General features: G+C 48.8%; 1 protein-coding gene across 1 annotated transcript in view; it reads right to left on the bottom strand.

Annotated features, from left to right (window-relative positions):
- The window catches only part of met (MET proto-oncogene, receptor tyrosine kinase), a gene marked incomplete at its 3' end in the record, with an annotated part of 62,340 nt that overhangs the window by 37,556 nt on the left and 8,005 nt on the right, over positions 1-16,779 (bottom strand). Inside the window, exon 3 of the mRNA XM_080002918.1 lies at positions 2,772-2,975. Coding sequence (XP_079859044.1) covers positions 2,772-2,975 — 204 coding nt within the window. The remainder of the gene's footprint in view (positions 1-2,771; positions 2,976-16,779) is intronic.

Genomic DNA, 16,779 nt, shown 5'->3' with positions numbered 1-16,779 from the left:
CGGCCACTGGCAGCGCTGGGGCCACTGGGAGCACTGGGGAAGCTGCCGGGTTCTTTTGTGGGCATCTCTCTTTCCGCTCTGGTTGTGTCTGGTGGTTTTTCTTTCTGCCGTCGCTCGTCCGTCTGACTTTCAGAACTGCCCAAACCGTGGCCCACGGGAGGCCTCCAGAACCGGTGGAGGTGAGGGGTGGAAACGAAAACACCTCGTCCTCCACCTCCGCACCAAGCTCTCCAGCTCCAGCTCCCAGGTGTGAGCGGCGCAGGTGAACGGGGCAGGGGGCCAACGTGCAGTCAGCGCGGTGGTTTAATGAAAGGTTAATGGAGAACAGCCTCCATGACCCCGGCGTTCTGACTCGGGAATCTCGTCCGGGTCGGCGCCTTTCACTCCTCAACTCCCCGGCGGCTGTCGGAGCATTTCTCCTTTGTTTCTTTTATTTATTTCCTTTTCGCCCGCCGAGCTCACCCGCTCTCCTTTGCTTCAAATGGCTTGGAAACTGGATCATTCCGTTCCCCTATTCTCTTTCTCCACCGCACAAAATCCCTCCCTCCTTAATCCCGCTCGCTAACTTTTTCACCCCCCTTTCTCTCTCTCTCCCCCTCGCTATCTTCCCGCAGCCCGCTCTCTTCCTCTCGTCTACTTTCTCTCTCTACACAGCCTCCTCTTTCGCTCCGTCCATGTACAAAAACACCCTTCTCTTTCAAGTGGGACCCACTATCTTCCTCACTCCCATTCGCTCGCTCGCTCTCTCTCAGCCTCCCTCTCTCTCTCTCTCTCTCTCTCCCCCTCTCCAGCTGGTCCCCTCCATCGCTGGCCCTTCCAGACCCTTGGTTCCGAGACAATGAAGCGCAAAAAGATTTTTTTTTTTTTTTTCTTCAGCCCAACCACATTAAAAGAAAAAAGGGAAGAAAATAGGGGAGGAAGAGGGAGAACCAGGCAGGGTACAACAGCTGCACGGGGCCGGGGCCAAGATGCCGTGCGAGAGAGCGTGTCATCGAAGCCCGTCAATTCACCATTAACGTGCCGTTGTGCTCATAAGCCCCTTTTGCCCTCCAACCCCCCCCCACACACGCCACCTCCCTCCACGATTCACGCAGCTGTCGGGCGCCTTTCCACCCCATGCCCTTCACCCCCACCCTCCCACAGCTCTGCCAGGCACTGTTTTCTTATTGTGTTTCAAAAACAAGAAAAAATAACTCACAAGATTTTTTTATTTTTTTTTTGGTACCACGCGCACGACTCCCCTCGCACCGACTTCCCTCACGTTTCCCTTCCTCTCGGGGCTCGGGACGTGTGTCTCCATGTGAAGTTAAATACTATTTGTATGCTCCACTCGTAAATGATGTTTGGAACGGTCAATGTATTCTGTTTTATGTATCTTGGCTCTCGTCTCTATCCCTCCACCAAGTCCACCAGGACAAATTGTAATTCAGAGCCCTTGATGTGTAATTCACTTCAAGGGCCTTCGATTTGATACGCATGATGTCATAGGCCCCATTTTAGAAGATTTTGTCTGTGAGACACCAATCTGAGTAGAAGTTTATTGTCATTGTGATATGATTTAGTCCAAACCTCCATAACTGCCGATAGTATAACCACAGAAATTAGAGTGAAGGTATCAAAGTCATTCATTACTGTACGTTCTATGACAGTGCAAGCGTCCTGTAAATAAAATAATAATAATAAAAAAAAGGCTATTATTTGTTTTGCAAGGGAACCTCTTGAAGTACTCCTGGTGGTCCCTGAGCACCTGCTTAAGGACGTGCTTTCCAAATGAACTGAAAGCAAAAGTAACAAAAACAACGGACCAAGTCGGTAATTAAGACGTCAAGAGATTATGAGCCTCCCGCAGACTCGTCCCTGGGGGACATAACTGGGAGCCACACATTTTGTCCAGTCGTTCTAAAAGGAAAACTCTAATGTTCAAAGGGCGCTCCGTCTCACATACGCAAGAGAATCGACTGAAAAATCACATAGATTCATCCAGTGAATCACAGGCAAGAAAATGTGGATAAACGTCAACAATTGTGCAGTACCACTACAGGGCTCACACTGAGCATGTGCACTGTGTGTGAAGGAATGTGTATGTAAATGTAGGAACTACTCTAACCAAACTTCCCGATTCACTGCCCCACCTGTCTCCACGTTACCTTTCAACGCAGCTCGCTGAGAGCCTGGGGGAGTGGGGGGCGGCTCTTTAAGGCAGTTAACCATCATCGTGGCGGCTGGAATCCACCATAGGTTCGTTCATTGGTTGGCAAATCCAGCCCTGTTTGCTCAGATGGCAGAGCGTAACGCCGGGGTTCAGTGGGCTCACTGAGTACGGGTCAAAGGTCCCCGGTTGAGCAAACAGGAAGCTCCCCACACGCCAGCGGGGCTGCAGCCTACGAACCCGCTCCCCCCGCGGCGGCGCCCCGCAAATGCCCGCAAGTCGTCTGGCTGTGTCTCCGGGAGGGTGGTTTCACTGCTCGCGTAAACGACATCCTGCTCGTTTGCATACGCAGCGAGGGAGTCAAAACCACGCTGTGCCTGGCGGTTTCAGCTCAGGGTGTCTCTGAACGCGCTCGGTGGCTTTGACTTTCAATGACTTTTACGTCGACATCTACTTGGGTTTGGGTCATAAGTTGATGTCGCGGTTTATTGGCATTGTATAGTTTTGAAAATAAGATATCTTATCATAATTTGTGGTCGAGATGGCCTAAAACTGTATTGAGTTTTTAGGATTATGATTGTGATACGATAAATAAACACATGCCCCCCCTTGACCCGGTTACCTGTATGTGACGCCCGTCTGAGGTGCCCAGGTAGGCTACGGTGCGGCCGTGGACCACCGCCACCGCGATGGAGGTCACCAGGGTGTTGTTCAGCTCCTTATACCAGAACTCCAGGCGCTGGACGAACTGGCTCACCTCCAGGCGGTATTCCCCCTCCTTCCCCTCGCGAATCCCCTCGTGGAGGCCACAGTCGTCCGAGGAGGTCTGTGGAGGGAGCACGGGCGTCAGTACCACAAGAGCGACACAAAGGATTTATTTCTGAAGCAGCATCAAGTTTTTACCACTCCTTACCTCCCGGTGTCATCTGAAATCCTACAGATGTTTGTGTTTTGGTCTGCCTGCAGTCAACATAAGGGGGGGAGGGCAATTGCACCTTTCCAGTTGTATAATTGATAACTTTTTCAAGATACTGATAATATCGAGTCATTAAAAATATTATCTAGGGGACAAAATTACACTAGTTACCAATTGCACAGTAACAACTGTTCCTGGGAAGTGACTTTCACAGCATCCATGTCGCTGAGTCGGCTCTAGTTGAGAGAGTGGTTAATGGTTGATGTACTAGGTAATGCGGTGTAGCCAGGAAGTGCTTCATTTCAAATTTGGAGTAAAAAAACAAAACGTTTGCTCGCTTCCCAGTTACCACAAATACGATAAAACAAACATCAGTTCAGCTTTAAAATTACCCCCCCCCCCCCCACACACACACACACAAAAGTGCATTATTAATGTGTATCAACACAAGACTGGTGCATTTGCTGAAACTTCACCTTATCATGTCAGAGTATCTGTTTTCATGTCTGGTCGAGGGGGGGCGGGGGGGCTATGAGAACTAGGGGATCTCCTTAGCTACTCTTTCACCAGGCCCTGCTCGTAATGGAGGGCTCAGTAACCAGCTCTGGACGTTCCTCCGGGCGAGTGTATGGACCTGGTGAGATAGAAGTTCACGGATGGCAGGAATTCATGGGAAACACGGCGGAGTGGACCACCTTTTCATCCTGGAGTGCATTCCATGAATGCCGCCCCCTACTTTGCCCCCCAAATCCCAACCACCACCACCACCCCCACCCCCAGCACCATCATCTCTTTCTTTCATCTTGTATGACATCTTGTATCGTCGCTCTCCTCTTTGTGGTCTGGATACCAGCCCCCCCTCCCCAGCTCGGTGGGTCTCTGGGTTTTTAGCTGGTCACTGGGCTGTATGGCTTGTTGTGTCTGGGCTCTGTGGAGCATACAGTGAAACCACAGACTGTGGCCAAAGCTGGATCCAGGAGTTCACCCTCCGTCCGTCCCCCTCCGGCCCCGCTCGCTTACTGTCCGGGCCCCCCCCCCGTGTTTAGTCACGGCATCACCCCGCTGCCTCGGGTTTCATTAATTATTGATGATCCAGAGGGTGCAGGGTGCTTGTGGCACTCTGGGGTCCTTGACCTGGTCACTTGACCAGCCCCACCGCCCTCTGTTGTTTTCTCAGCTTTAGTCACTGATGACCTTTTCTCTGGAGCCACAACAACAGGCTGGGGGAGCTGTGGAGAAATCAGTGGGTGGGGGTGGTGGGGCGTACAGGTAGGACAATTACCAAGGCCTGTGGTGCCCTTCGGCGTCTAGCCTTTAACGCTTTCTAATTAAAGTTTTATTGCAGGTGGCCTCTGATGAAATGGAACCCCAGCCGTGACAGTGCTAGTGCCAGGCCTAATGCGCTACAACGGGAATCGCACCCGTGATCGTGAGAGCGTCATGGCGCTGCTGCACACACAGGGAATGGAACCCCGACCCCTGTCATTGTGAGGACCATACTCTGCCTGCCGAACAACAAACAATGGCTGTGGCAACCAATTATGGTGGCCCAGGGGGTAATTGGTTAACTAGATTCCTTGGTGCATCAAAGGGTGGTTGAAATAGCTGCTAACCTTGTGCACTCCCTCTACATAAAAATACATTCTGGCTCATGTGAACATCTTTGCGGTTAGTTTGAAACAGGGTTAATATCCCCTTTTTTTCCCATGTAGATCTCAAGGGCGAGCTTTGAAGACGCGGAGAACAATGGCACAGTAATAAATCCGATGAGAGGTTATTCTTAGATGACCGCACAGAGAAAGGCTGGAGGGGTGGGGGGGTGGGGAGTGGTGCCTTGTGGACAAACAAAGGTCACGACTTCAGAGCTGAACAATACCTGGCAGCAACCGCACGTCAACTGGACTGGACCGCTTCGAGGCCAATGAATGAACTACGAGACGGACAAGAGAGCTTTCCTTGAGTCGCTGTCCGGTACGTACAATACCTGGCCTGTCCAGACATTGTACCAAACACAACCACCGTTGATGTGGTTGTGTTTGTGGAATTTGAAGTACACAATGATGCCAGAACATTGTAGGCTGTTCTCAAAAGAGTGGCAAACAAGAGGTTGGCTTATTGTTATGGCTATTATCACTGCCACTGCGGCAAATAGGAGCCGTAGTGGGAACTGGGGAGGAAATGATGTCTGGTGTCTGAAATTCCATTTGCAATTGGATAAAGATACTGACAAAAAATAAGATAGAGAGGAGGGAGAAAAGAAGGAGGGAGAGGATGAGGCCTCAAGCCATATTTAATAGACTTGATGAACAAGCTCTTTGATCTTGGTTGATGTGTGCGTGTGCGCGTGTGTGTGCGCGTGTGTGTGTGTGTGTGTGTGTGTGTGTGTGTGTGTGTGTGTGTGTGTGTGAGTGTGTGTGCGCGCACGCGCACGCGTGCGCACCAGCAACTGCACAGACATGTGTCTACGCTGACAGTACAGTATCGGCTTTTGCCCAAAATCTTCAGGCCAGAGACGATCCATCACACCGCTCTGTCGCCACGTTGACAGAGAGAGAGAGAGAGAGAGAGACGGAGCTAGGAAATCGCGGAGCACATGTGAGGATGATGGGAATGTTCCAGAATTCGGGGAGGCCCCCGTCTCTAATCTCAGCAAGCTAGAGACATCATCGCCCCGAGTTGCCGCGCAGATTATGCCACGCAGCTCCGAAAACAGGCCGAGGGGAGATGATTATTTTCACTGCAAACAAACAGGTCGAGTAAAGCTGTTTTGTCGGAGCAGAGCGGGAGGACGGGTGGGAAGGGTGGAAGAGGCGGGGAGGGAAGGGGGGCGGGGGTACTCCGTCGCCTCTGCGAAGGTATAGCTGAGGATCAAGGGAAGGAAAAGTTGATGGCGGACGGGTTGTTTTGACAGGCCTCGTTTGAAGCACCGCCGCTATTATCCTTGGCTTCTCCCCTGGCTGGGAGACAGCAGCTGATTTCACAGCAAATGACAAGCCTGTGCCACAGAAAACCGGGCTGCCCTCGGTCCTATTTGGGCTTTTTTCACCAACCCGTGGGCCCGTTCCTTCTTGAGCTCGGTGGGGAGTCGATGTCGAGGCTCGCGCAAAATGTTTGAACGGCCCCGTCCCTTTCATCGGCGTGAGACGCCGGCAGGTGCTGCCGACGTCCGACGTGTCTCGGAGCGTTTTTTCTTTTTCGGACGTGTTTTTCTATGGTAAAACAGGCGCTGAGAGGCGGATACGTGAGATGTTACACACCTTTTGCCCCGCACTTAAGCAACAGCCATTGTCCCCCCTGCACAACAGCCCCGCGATAGAGTTTCACTACTATGCCGCGCCGCCGTGGAGCTCCGTGCCCCTCGGCCGAGTCAAGAGGGGCGTGAAAGCAGATCCGTGTGGCCCAGTGTCGCTTGTGAGACCTCTCACAGTGACCTGCGGGGCCCTGCCAGAGTAGACGCTCTAAAGCCTGAGTTATGATGCCAAGACTGAGTTACCAGCAGGAGAACACCGCACCGCGACAGCTCTCATCACAATGTACAGTACAAAATTACCACCGACTGGAAAGCAACACGAACGCAAGGACTTGAATGTAAAGACTTGCATGAAAGCATTCTGGGGCCACCCAAGGGTCTCTGATGTGGCCGACACGTTGAAGGTTTGCAACCAGTGCCTGCAGAGGAGAATAAACTCTGTCTTCAAGTATATTTTAGAATGTAAAGTATCCATCTTTAAAATAAAAAAAAATAGTTGAGAAATAAACATGGAGGAACATAGGAACTGACAATATGAGAAATACTTCCACAATGCTGTCACTTTTAGACATGAGTCATGATTCATGTGTCTTTATAAAATGCGAGCACCATCCAAAACGCCTTCCGATTATTTGTCATCACTGAGCAGATACTTTGGTCGACTGACAAAAAAAAGTACCTTGGTCATCAACAGCCAAAATAGCTGAACTAAGCAAACCTCCTCAGCAAAGCATTCAAGAAAAACAAATAAAATGGGTGAATCAACATTTTTTTGTAATTCTAATTAGGAAGAGGTGGGGATCCTGAGGAGGTGGAACCCGGAGGGGACGGACGGACGGACAGACGGACGACGACGAAACATGCATACCGATTTAGACATCCTGACACGAGGTGGGAGCTTGTTCCACAGCTGCAGTGCCGGCAACAATAAGGCGATTATGGGATGACAATTAATGCCGGCCATGCATGCGCACTCACACAACGATGGCACCCGTGCACGGAGCCCCCCGGGTCGCTGAGAGAAGTTAAGGGTTAAGTTTGTTGTGCCCCGGGTTGAGTCCCACACTGGAGTAGATGGGACAGTGCTGCTAACGGACGGAAACACACGGCGTGGCACAGAGTTGGCGGGTGTGCGCACGTGAACAGACCCGTTGTCACGGCTCTGCCTCAGCTGGCGCTTTCACTAGAATATCAGACCCTTGACCCCCTGAACGCTCCAGACTGCAGGGGGCTGGGGTGTCATCGGGGTGTGTGGAAATGCGCATTTCACCAAAAGGAAAATGCAAAGGCACGTGCGCTTTGTATGCGCTTGTGAATGCATGTATGTGTGTGTGTTGGTAGATGTTTAAGGTGTGTGTGTATGTTTGTGCATGTGGGGACACACCTTACTCCACCTGGAGCCAGGGTCCATGTTACTTTGCAACCCGACTCTGTGTGATTGTGTATGTGTGTGCACATTTTCCCAAATATGTTACTACACACGGCTGCTTCTTCTTCTCACCAAAAACACATTAAGTGCGTGTGCGCGTGTTTGTGTGTTGCCTGTGTGTTTGCATGTATATGTGTATGCATCATTCCTGGTCACGCCTGCTTCCGTGTTCGGCGTATGTGCATGCATGCCTGTGTTAACGTTGTGTGTATATATGTGCATGTGTTTGCATGCCGATGCGTATGTTTGCATGACTGTGTGTTTGGCATGCCTGCGTGTGGTTTTACCGTCCCAGGCCCGGTGTGTTTTACAGTCAGTAGTAAGGTACAGAACGAGGGATTACAGAAGCCAACAACAATGCAGGGTCGGTCCCCAGGCTGTCGCGGTACAGCACTTTCCCACCCAGTTGTGGCCCCTGGATGCCAGGAGAGACTTGGGATTTGTTTATAGAACAGCCCCTAACCCCAAAAAGAGAAGCTTTTTGGGGTTAAATGTGCGCCCCTGCACATAAACAGCCCTCACAGTGGGGCTGGCAAAGAATCGCAGAGGGTTCAATGGCATCTTTGACTTGAAAATCCACTGTCTTGCACTGGCAGCAGAAAATGAAAGTGATCGAGGGAATGTGATTAAAAGTCTGTCGGATTTACCTGAGATTGTGGTTGAGACAAAAATGGGGTTTTGCAGATACTAAACGCAAAGCAGGGTAAAATAAATAAGTCAAGTTAGTAGTATTAATCTTCACAAACATTCTGTCCAACTGAATTCAACTAATCGCTTGGGTCTATTGCAAAGAGTTAGAGGTTAATTTGCCTTGAACGATATCAGTCACAATTTGAATGTTTTATCTATTGATTCGTATTTGTGCCTTGATCCATTGGTATTGGATCCAATTAATATCTATACTGTTAATAACAAGTATGACCGCAAGTTTCTTGCAGTTTACAACTGGCGATCAAGTTTTTTCCTCTATTTCCGCGTCAGGTCCAAATACCCTGCACTCTGGCAGCGATCATTTGAGAAACACTCTGTACTGGGAATGAAGTCTTCAAAACCCAAATCTCCAAGATAGATAGAGGGGGAGAGAGAGAGAGAGGCTTCTATAAACACCTGTTTCAGAGAGGCCTCCCTCGTTTAACACTCACCCTCCCTCTCTTCTTCATTCCCTCCTTTCCCCCCACTTTACTTTACTCAAGCCCAATTCCTCTTTGTCCATAAATACCTTTGTCTCTTTTTCGCCCCCCCCCCCCCCCCCGACGCTCCTTCGTCCTGCCTTCCTCAATCAGTCAACCCTCCCTTTTAATTCTCCCTTCCCTGTGCGCGCACGCACACACACACACACTTTCAGCGTCGACAAGACAAGTCGGTTCGGTTAGAATGATCTGTCATCGCAGGGAGGTGTGGGACGGGGGTGTGAGTTGTGTGTTGGGGGGGGGTGTTCATAGCTCCCTGAGGTCCTCCTACTGGAGAACAGTACTGCTTCCAGTCCCTATGGAAGCCTCCGGGGGCCACAAATCGTCGAAAAACGAAATGAAGCCTCACAGCTCTGAAGGATGGGGCTGCATGCTCCGTCTCCCCACCTCATATTAGGGGCTGAAAAAAAATCATCTGTGGGAATGTTGTTAGAAACAATTTGTAAGCGATGGCTCTCACGGTATGCTGCCCCTTGCATATATCACAACAGGGCTCGTGTTGCCCATTTTTGGAGAAAAGAGTTTTGGGATTTTAAACACACAGAGAAGGCAAGATGTGCTGCTCAGGCCTGAGGTTGTGGGGCCAAAAAGACGTGGTTTCGGGTACTTCCCAGGGGAGTCCCTTTTGATTTCTCCATCTCTGGTCAATGCATACCGCTGGCAACCTCACGGCAAACATCAATATATCTGATTGGTCAAAATGCTTAGACATGTAGGCAAACAGTGTTCATTGTCATTCTCAGGTGATTGATGGTGATCCTGGTTCCAGACGTCTCACCTCGAGTGAGCTACGCCGAGACCAAACACACGGGAAGGTACTTGTCCAATGTAGTAAAATAATCCAAACATTTCAGTGTGTGTATTTGTTATAGACCTGGATGCTTCAACACGTTACACTACAGGGGTGCGGCGTTCACACAGTGTCACTCATCTGGCAGTGATTTATAAAAAAAAATCTACAATAAGGCTGTTTCACATTACAATCAATGGGGAAAGGTATGGGGATAGTTTTTTTTTTTTCTATTGATGCTCAAGATAAAGTTACATCTGCAACTTTGGCAGATTTGAGATGTGTCATTTATTCCCATGACATGTGAAATGCATTAATAGGCACAGTATGGACTGTACAAAAAGAATAAAAATGCAGTATTTACTTTCAATACTTTATTCAATATCAAGTACTTTACTAGTTTTACTTGAGTAGTGTACTATTTTCTTAAGGTACAGCATTTTCAATTACCGTATTTTCGCGACTATAAGGCGCATATAAACGTATTTTTTTTTCCTCAAAATGTGCGGCGCGCCCTATAGTGCGGTGCGCCCTATGTGTGCGAGCTTCCACTCCTACTGCAGCAAACACATCGCCGACAAACGCATCCAGCCAAGCCACATCACCAACATGGACGAGGTGCCGCTCACTTTCGACATCCCGGTGAATCACACGGTGGAGAAGAAGGGGACCAGCACGGTAGCGATACGCACAACGGGGTATGAAAAGGCGTCGTTTACTGTTGTGCTTGGCTGCCACGCAAATGGACAGAAACTGCCGCCTATGGTGATTTTTAAGAGAAAGACTTTGCCTAAAGAGACTTTTCCAGCTGGAGTCGTTATTAAGGCAAATGAAAAGGGCTGGATGGATGAGGAGATGATGAAAGAGTGGCTGAGGGAGGTGTATGTAAGGAGACCAGGTGGTTTTTTCCACGCATCACCATCGCTGTTAATCTGTGACTCCATGCGTGCCCATCTCACAGCCGATGTGAAAAACAAGGTGAAACAAATGAACGCTGTGCTTGCTGTTATTCCGGGAGGTCTGACAAAGGAACTTCAACCGCTCGACATCGGTGTGAACCGGCCGTTCAAAGTAAGGCTGCGAGCGGCGTGGGAGCGATGGATGACCGACGGAGACCACAGTTTCACGAAAAGTGGAAGGCAGCGCCGGGCAAGTTACGCCACAGTTTGCGGATGGATTGTAGATGCTTGGGCTAACGTGTCTGCTGGCACTGTTGTTCGAGCTTTCGCAAAAGCCGGCATCATTTCCGAGGAGCCGCACGGCACGGAAAGTGACTCTGACAGCGAAGAAGGGGAAACTGGCATGTCTGATTTAGCGCAGCTGTTTAATTCAGAAACAGAGGATGATGACTTCGACGGGTTTGATTAATACTTTGTAATAAATACATGAATAAAGCACAAACATACTCAGTTTTGCTCCCGCTCTATTTTTAAATACGCAGTAGAGGTATTTAAACGTAGTAGAGGATATGTACCGGTATATAAAACCCGTGCCCTATAATCCGGTGCGCCTTATGTGTGTGTTAAATACAGTAACGGCACACATAACTGAGACTGCGCCTTTTAGTACGGTGCGCCTTATGGTCGTGAAAATACGGTAGTATAGAATAAGAATACTTCTTTCACCACTGGTTGAGAGGAACATTTATTCCATCTTATGTTGATTACATCTCAAGCTCGAGGTCTGGAACTTCTCAAGAGCACTCTCTGCCCTCGCTTTGGATCGACGTTCTCGGTGCCTTAATCTGGATGTAAACATGAAAACGCTCATGCGGGTTGACAGGGGCAGCATGCGGCGGTGAGACTTCAAACTAGTTTTTGTCACAACGCGGAATGACAGAGAAGACTTTTCTTATATTAGAGCCGTAACGCTTTTCAGAAGCCAGTTCCATCTTTGCTCTGAGAGTTGAGCTTTCAAGCGCATTTTACCGTGGCAGCCGCCGGCCATCCAGTACATGTGGCTCTAATTAGGAAAGCACCCCAGCGCAAATGGAGAATAATTTAGTGCTGTGGCTGCTGCGCAGGGTTAGCGCCCATCATTTACTGCCATGGCTTTATTAGCATTAGTTAACCCACCCTTATTGATAAGTTGAGTAACCAGGGGCGAGCGGTGAACGGGCGGGACGGCGGGGAGGCCCTGCACCACCCTGTCAGCTGCACTGAAAATGTCCAAGCTAATTGGGCCTTTATGCTGAGAGGGCAGACTCAGGAATATTCACAATTGCCAGAGACCATGAAGTCTTAAAAAGGATCTAAACTTACAGAAAAGCCCCCCCCCCCCCTCCGCCCCCAAGAATTCCTGCTTCCTGGTCGTCTGGAATAATCAAATCCATCCACCGGTACAGACACTTGGCAGAACCATCATTTTTAAAACTTCACTGCGAGAGAAAGAAAACAGCCCCTCCGGCGTATCCAGCCATTCACCCATAGCATATGACATACCTCTCTCTCTGTCTCTGTCTCAGATTTTTTCCTGGGATTTTGACGCGTGATTTGTCGCAGGGAGACAAGGAAGCAACAAAGGTTCTGCTTCTGCAGTCAGGCCAAAGCCTCAGCGCTCCAATTTCAATTCCCCAATGCAACTGTTGTGGATATTGTAAATGTCCACGGCGCCGAAGAAAGATAAAGGATGGGACTCGAGGAGGGTGAGCTCCTTTCACACGACAGCAACCTCAGGGGGGCAACACCCGATGGCAACGGCGGCAAACCAGAGGTCAGGCAGCGGCCACTGGGATCTTCACAACGTCACGCCGCCAGCGGAGCAGCCAGACAACCTGCAGGTGCGCCACAATACCGCGCCACCGCTCCGCGTTTCACCGACGGGCCAGGGAGGCGGTTGCCGGGCTACGGAGTCAAGATGCGGGCCGCCTCCTTTCTGCTCTGTCCTCAATCAGATCAGATGAGATCAGCGCTCTACGCTGGCACAGTGAGAGCGAGTTCCGATGCTGATAGCGGAGCCCAGATCAGAGCCAGGCGCGGGGAAATGAAACAAACATTGTCCAGGAGGAAGATGGCTCCCGCAATCTGGGGAGCAGGAAAGCATCCTTCACAGAGTATGCGTTTTTATTGCCCAACCACATTCCCGTTCGTATCTCTCATATTGGCTTCCTTCACTAAGCATCACAGGAACACAAATGCAATAACGGCTGTTCCCAAGCATCCCAAGCCGAGAATACATCAACGACGGCAACTGAGACCCAAACCGTGTAGAACCCCATCATAAATGTCCTGCATGCAGACTTGCATGGATAATTTGTTTCTGTTTTTTGTTTTTTTAAAGCCTGTAAAGTGCAGCTTGTGTGCAGTGCCGTCTATGTGCTTTTGGGGTCTTTGTCGCAGTTCATTCCATGTGACTTTGTGTTTCAAAACAAAATAAAAGCAGCAAGACAAGACATGCAAACAATCAGCAAAGAATCGGCTTCCAAAGAGCTGGGCCGCAGTGCAACAATGCATTATTGTGCGAGTTTTTCCACACTTGTTAAACTCCTGGAAGTTGGCATGGGTGGTCTTGACACCCCCACACACACACACACACACACACACACACACACACACACACACACACACACACACACACACACACACCCCCACACCCACACTACATAGATTTACCTCCATCTGCTTACATTCTCTTACTCAACCCCCGGGAGCTGTAACTTCTAACACACATGATGAGAAAATCCCAATTCTGTATCTGTTTCCTATTGTACATTATGCAGGTTAGAGGGTGTGTGGTACAACCCTCTATCTACAGTCACTGTTCCAAAACCATCAAACTGATATTATCCGCAATTCGTTAACATGGCACAGCGATTCATTTAGCCATAATAATGCCATCCCATGGAAACAACAAACACCCTCCGGTTGTGTTTGTTGGAAGAAAAAAAACCCATGGCAGAGTCCAGCTGTATACCAAATAAGGGTTTTATCTGTAAAATATGCTGCTCAGTTCTGGGAAACAAGCCCTGCTCAGGTGTGAGCTTGCCTTTTTCCTCACAGTGACTCAAGCCATGAAGATAACAGCCCGCAGAGACAATCTCCCTAATGCGGGTATGGCGAGTGGTCCATTGTTTTGGAGAGTGGCAGGTTGTTAAAAGCCATAAGAGTGAAGGAACAGGGCACTGGAGGGTGGGTGGTGAAGGTTTGTCTTCATTCCTCTCCCATTACTTGAGTACACATTCGGGCAACAATCCTTTTCTTCCTTTGTGTGGGGATTAGAGGCTGAACGGAATCAGCAGTCTTCAACCTCCATCCCAGGGAAAGACCTTGTCCCTAGAATGCAGTGGTGTCCACTTCCATTTGATCCAATAATGTGTGCCCTTTGAGAAAGCTGTAAGAGCTTGTTTAAAGTTTGGATTGAGGGGTGCGTAAGAGCAGCAATGTTGCTGCTCCCTATTGAATCCACTGTTGCAGCTCTACTGCCACGTCAGTTGTGCGGGGTCCGTGCGGAGCTGCGCGGCATTTCTCTTTTTTTGCATGAGAGCTCTCTTTTTATTTTTCAACTGCGCGCAGCTACGCGAGCCTTTTCAATAGAAACACAAGATAAAACTACGTAGAAATGATTTTGTAAAGAGTGCAATCAATCAAGATGTCAAGTCGGAAAATAACCCCCCTGGGATGGCCGTGTCCCTGAGAGAGAGTCAGGAAGAAAGTGTCCCCGTTATGCTCGGTTTCGTTCCATACAGTTTCATACGCACTTGTTTGGTTCCCTAAGGAGACGTAAAATAAAATAAGAACACACGGTTTTGGCGCGCAGATCCCGGGCACCCCATCGCTAGCACACGCATCGTCGGTGATGGAAGACAGGTGACAAAATGCGCCGGATCATCGCTCGCTCTCCGCGCCCGTGATGGCGCCCCGGGCCTATCTCGCCTAAAGGACGATCCGGCCCTCCTAGTTATTTAGTTATTATTTTTTCACCTTTTAACATTTTTAAATTATTATTATTGTTTTTGTCTTAAATATAAAGATACCGAAACCGCACCGTTACTGTGGCCCTGAAACCGTGATACATACCAAACAATGGGCCCACTGTACCGTTGCATCCCTAGCACTTGGCCTGTGTGTTTTGATAATGAGAATCCAAAACCGTCATCTGAAGGGGAGGTTAGCTGAGGTAGATCTGGTTTGAGTGCCGACTGTTTGCTTTTCCCCCCAGCCGACCAGTTGCCCTGTTCAGGATCGTGAGCCGCTCCAATGAACTTTGTCATTGTGACTCTTACAAATACTTTGGAAACAAGGGACAGGGTAAACTCTGGCCTGAGAAACCGAGATTGGGGGATTTGGGATAAGTGTGTTCAGGGTGGCTGCTCAAGAGAAAGGGGAATGCTTCTGGGTCCGTGGAGGCTGGCAAATAAGGACCCACAGGGCTCATTTCACTAGAGGAAATGATATCACAGTGTGGTGAAAAGGAGGAGTAAGGGTGGCTGGCATGCCTCTGATTGGGTTATCCTTCCGGGGGCATGACTCATAATCTGAGCAGGGCAAAGCGCCACCACATTTGACACTAAACAACAAGTGTATCATGAGGTTCCGCGAGCATTGTTGGCGCATGGCCCGATGGTCTTAAGGCAGGAATTCAAGAAATACCAAAGAAAGAAAGAGCTTTTTATGATATATGAGGAGAGTGTAACTTATTTGAAACGGCTGTTCAAAGAAGAAGCTGACAGCCACGACAAGCACCGTTGTAATGTGATGCATGTTATTGGCAGGACAGAAAAAGACCAGCTTCACCAGCCGTTGAAAATATACTTAAACAACAGCTTTCAGATGGGGTCAGTTCCTTGCCAAAGGTGAAGGTGGAGCGGCCACATCAGTTATCAGCCATAGCTGTATTTGGCCTTATGGCTGGTGTCGGTAATTTCCCACACTGGTTACTGAAAGACAGCTTGCAAGCAGGGAAAGCCCGTATATTTACTACTGTGTCTTTGTCTGGAGGGCGGAGATAAGATGTGCACACAAAGCCAGCAAAATTGGACTAACAAGACATAAACACCGTTTTAAAAAAAATGAAAAAACCGAACCCCTTCACTAATGATTACCTCCTCGAGAGCAAAAATAAACAGACATTTACAGAATGTGAAAACATGTAGAAATCCGAGAGGATTTGCCTGCAAATGTGCACATGTGTAAATACCAAAAGGGTCAGTCAATATTAACTGTCCACCAGTGCAGTGTCATGAGTCTGAAGTGACACTATGAAATCACATTCTGCGAACTAACAATGAGCCCAATATCGATTGAGATTAATGATTTAATTAAAGCACATTTTTATTGCATGGTTCAATGTTTTCTTTAGGGTGAGGCTACTCTGCGGGGTAAAAACATTCTTGATATTAGATCAAACATAAAGCTGCAAAATGTATTGTTTTTATTTATTTTTTTCATCATGATAAGATGAAACTTCATGGCTAAAACATAAAATGTAAATGTAATATATTGCACATTTGTATAGTATATTTGATATTTGTTATATTGCATGCTGCATGGATTTATCAATTGCTTTTGCAACTTCCAATAGGTTTGTCCGTAGCTGCCCTACGACTATACTGTAATCCTGGAGGAGAGGTGGGGATACTGTGGCAGCTGGATGCTGGGTGCTAGGCCTTAGCCTGCGGTTGGAGGCTGGTGACCCAACCTCTATTCACAAAGATGAGGCCTGCCTGGGCACAGCCAAATGGTGACACATCAACCAGATGTGTCAGCAAGAAGCACATTCATGTGTAATCAGATGGAATCTTTATACAAGTTGCCAAAGGATCCCATGACCAAGGCTGAATGGCTCATGTATTTGGGGGACAGTTTGACAACCGGAGTGGTACCTTTGTGTCTGTGTGTAGCTGTTCATCAATTGGAGAGAGAGAAATAGATGCTTCGGTTGGTGGCTGCAGGGGCAATCGAGAAAACATAGAAATTGGTATATATTGCCTTGGACTGGGGACCTGGCATTTAAACATTTAAGATTACACCAGGAAACGTAGTCACTCAAACAAAGGGACGGTGAACGGACAGAATGCCCCCCCAGGGCTTCGAGCTTGGCTCCCATTTTCACACATA

The sequence above is a fragment of the Zeus faber genome, assembly GCF_960531495.2.
Source record: "Zeus faber genome assembly, chromosome: 6".
NCBI classification, from domain to species: Eukaryota; Metazoa; Chordata; class Actinopteri; order Zeiformes; family Zeidae; genus Zeus; species Zeus faber.
The sequence above is the reverse complement of the archived record's forward strand: the minus strand, read 5'-3'. Positions and strand labels throughout refer to the sequence as shown.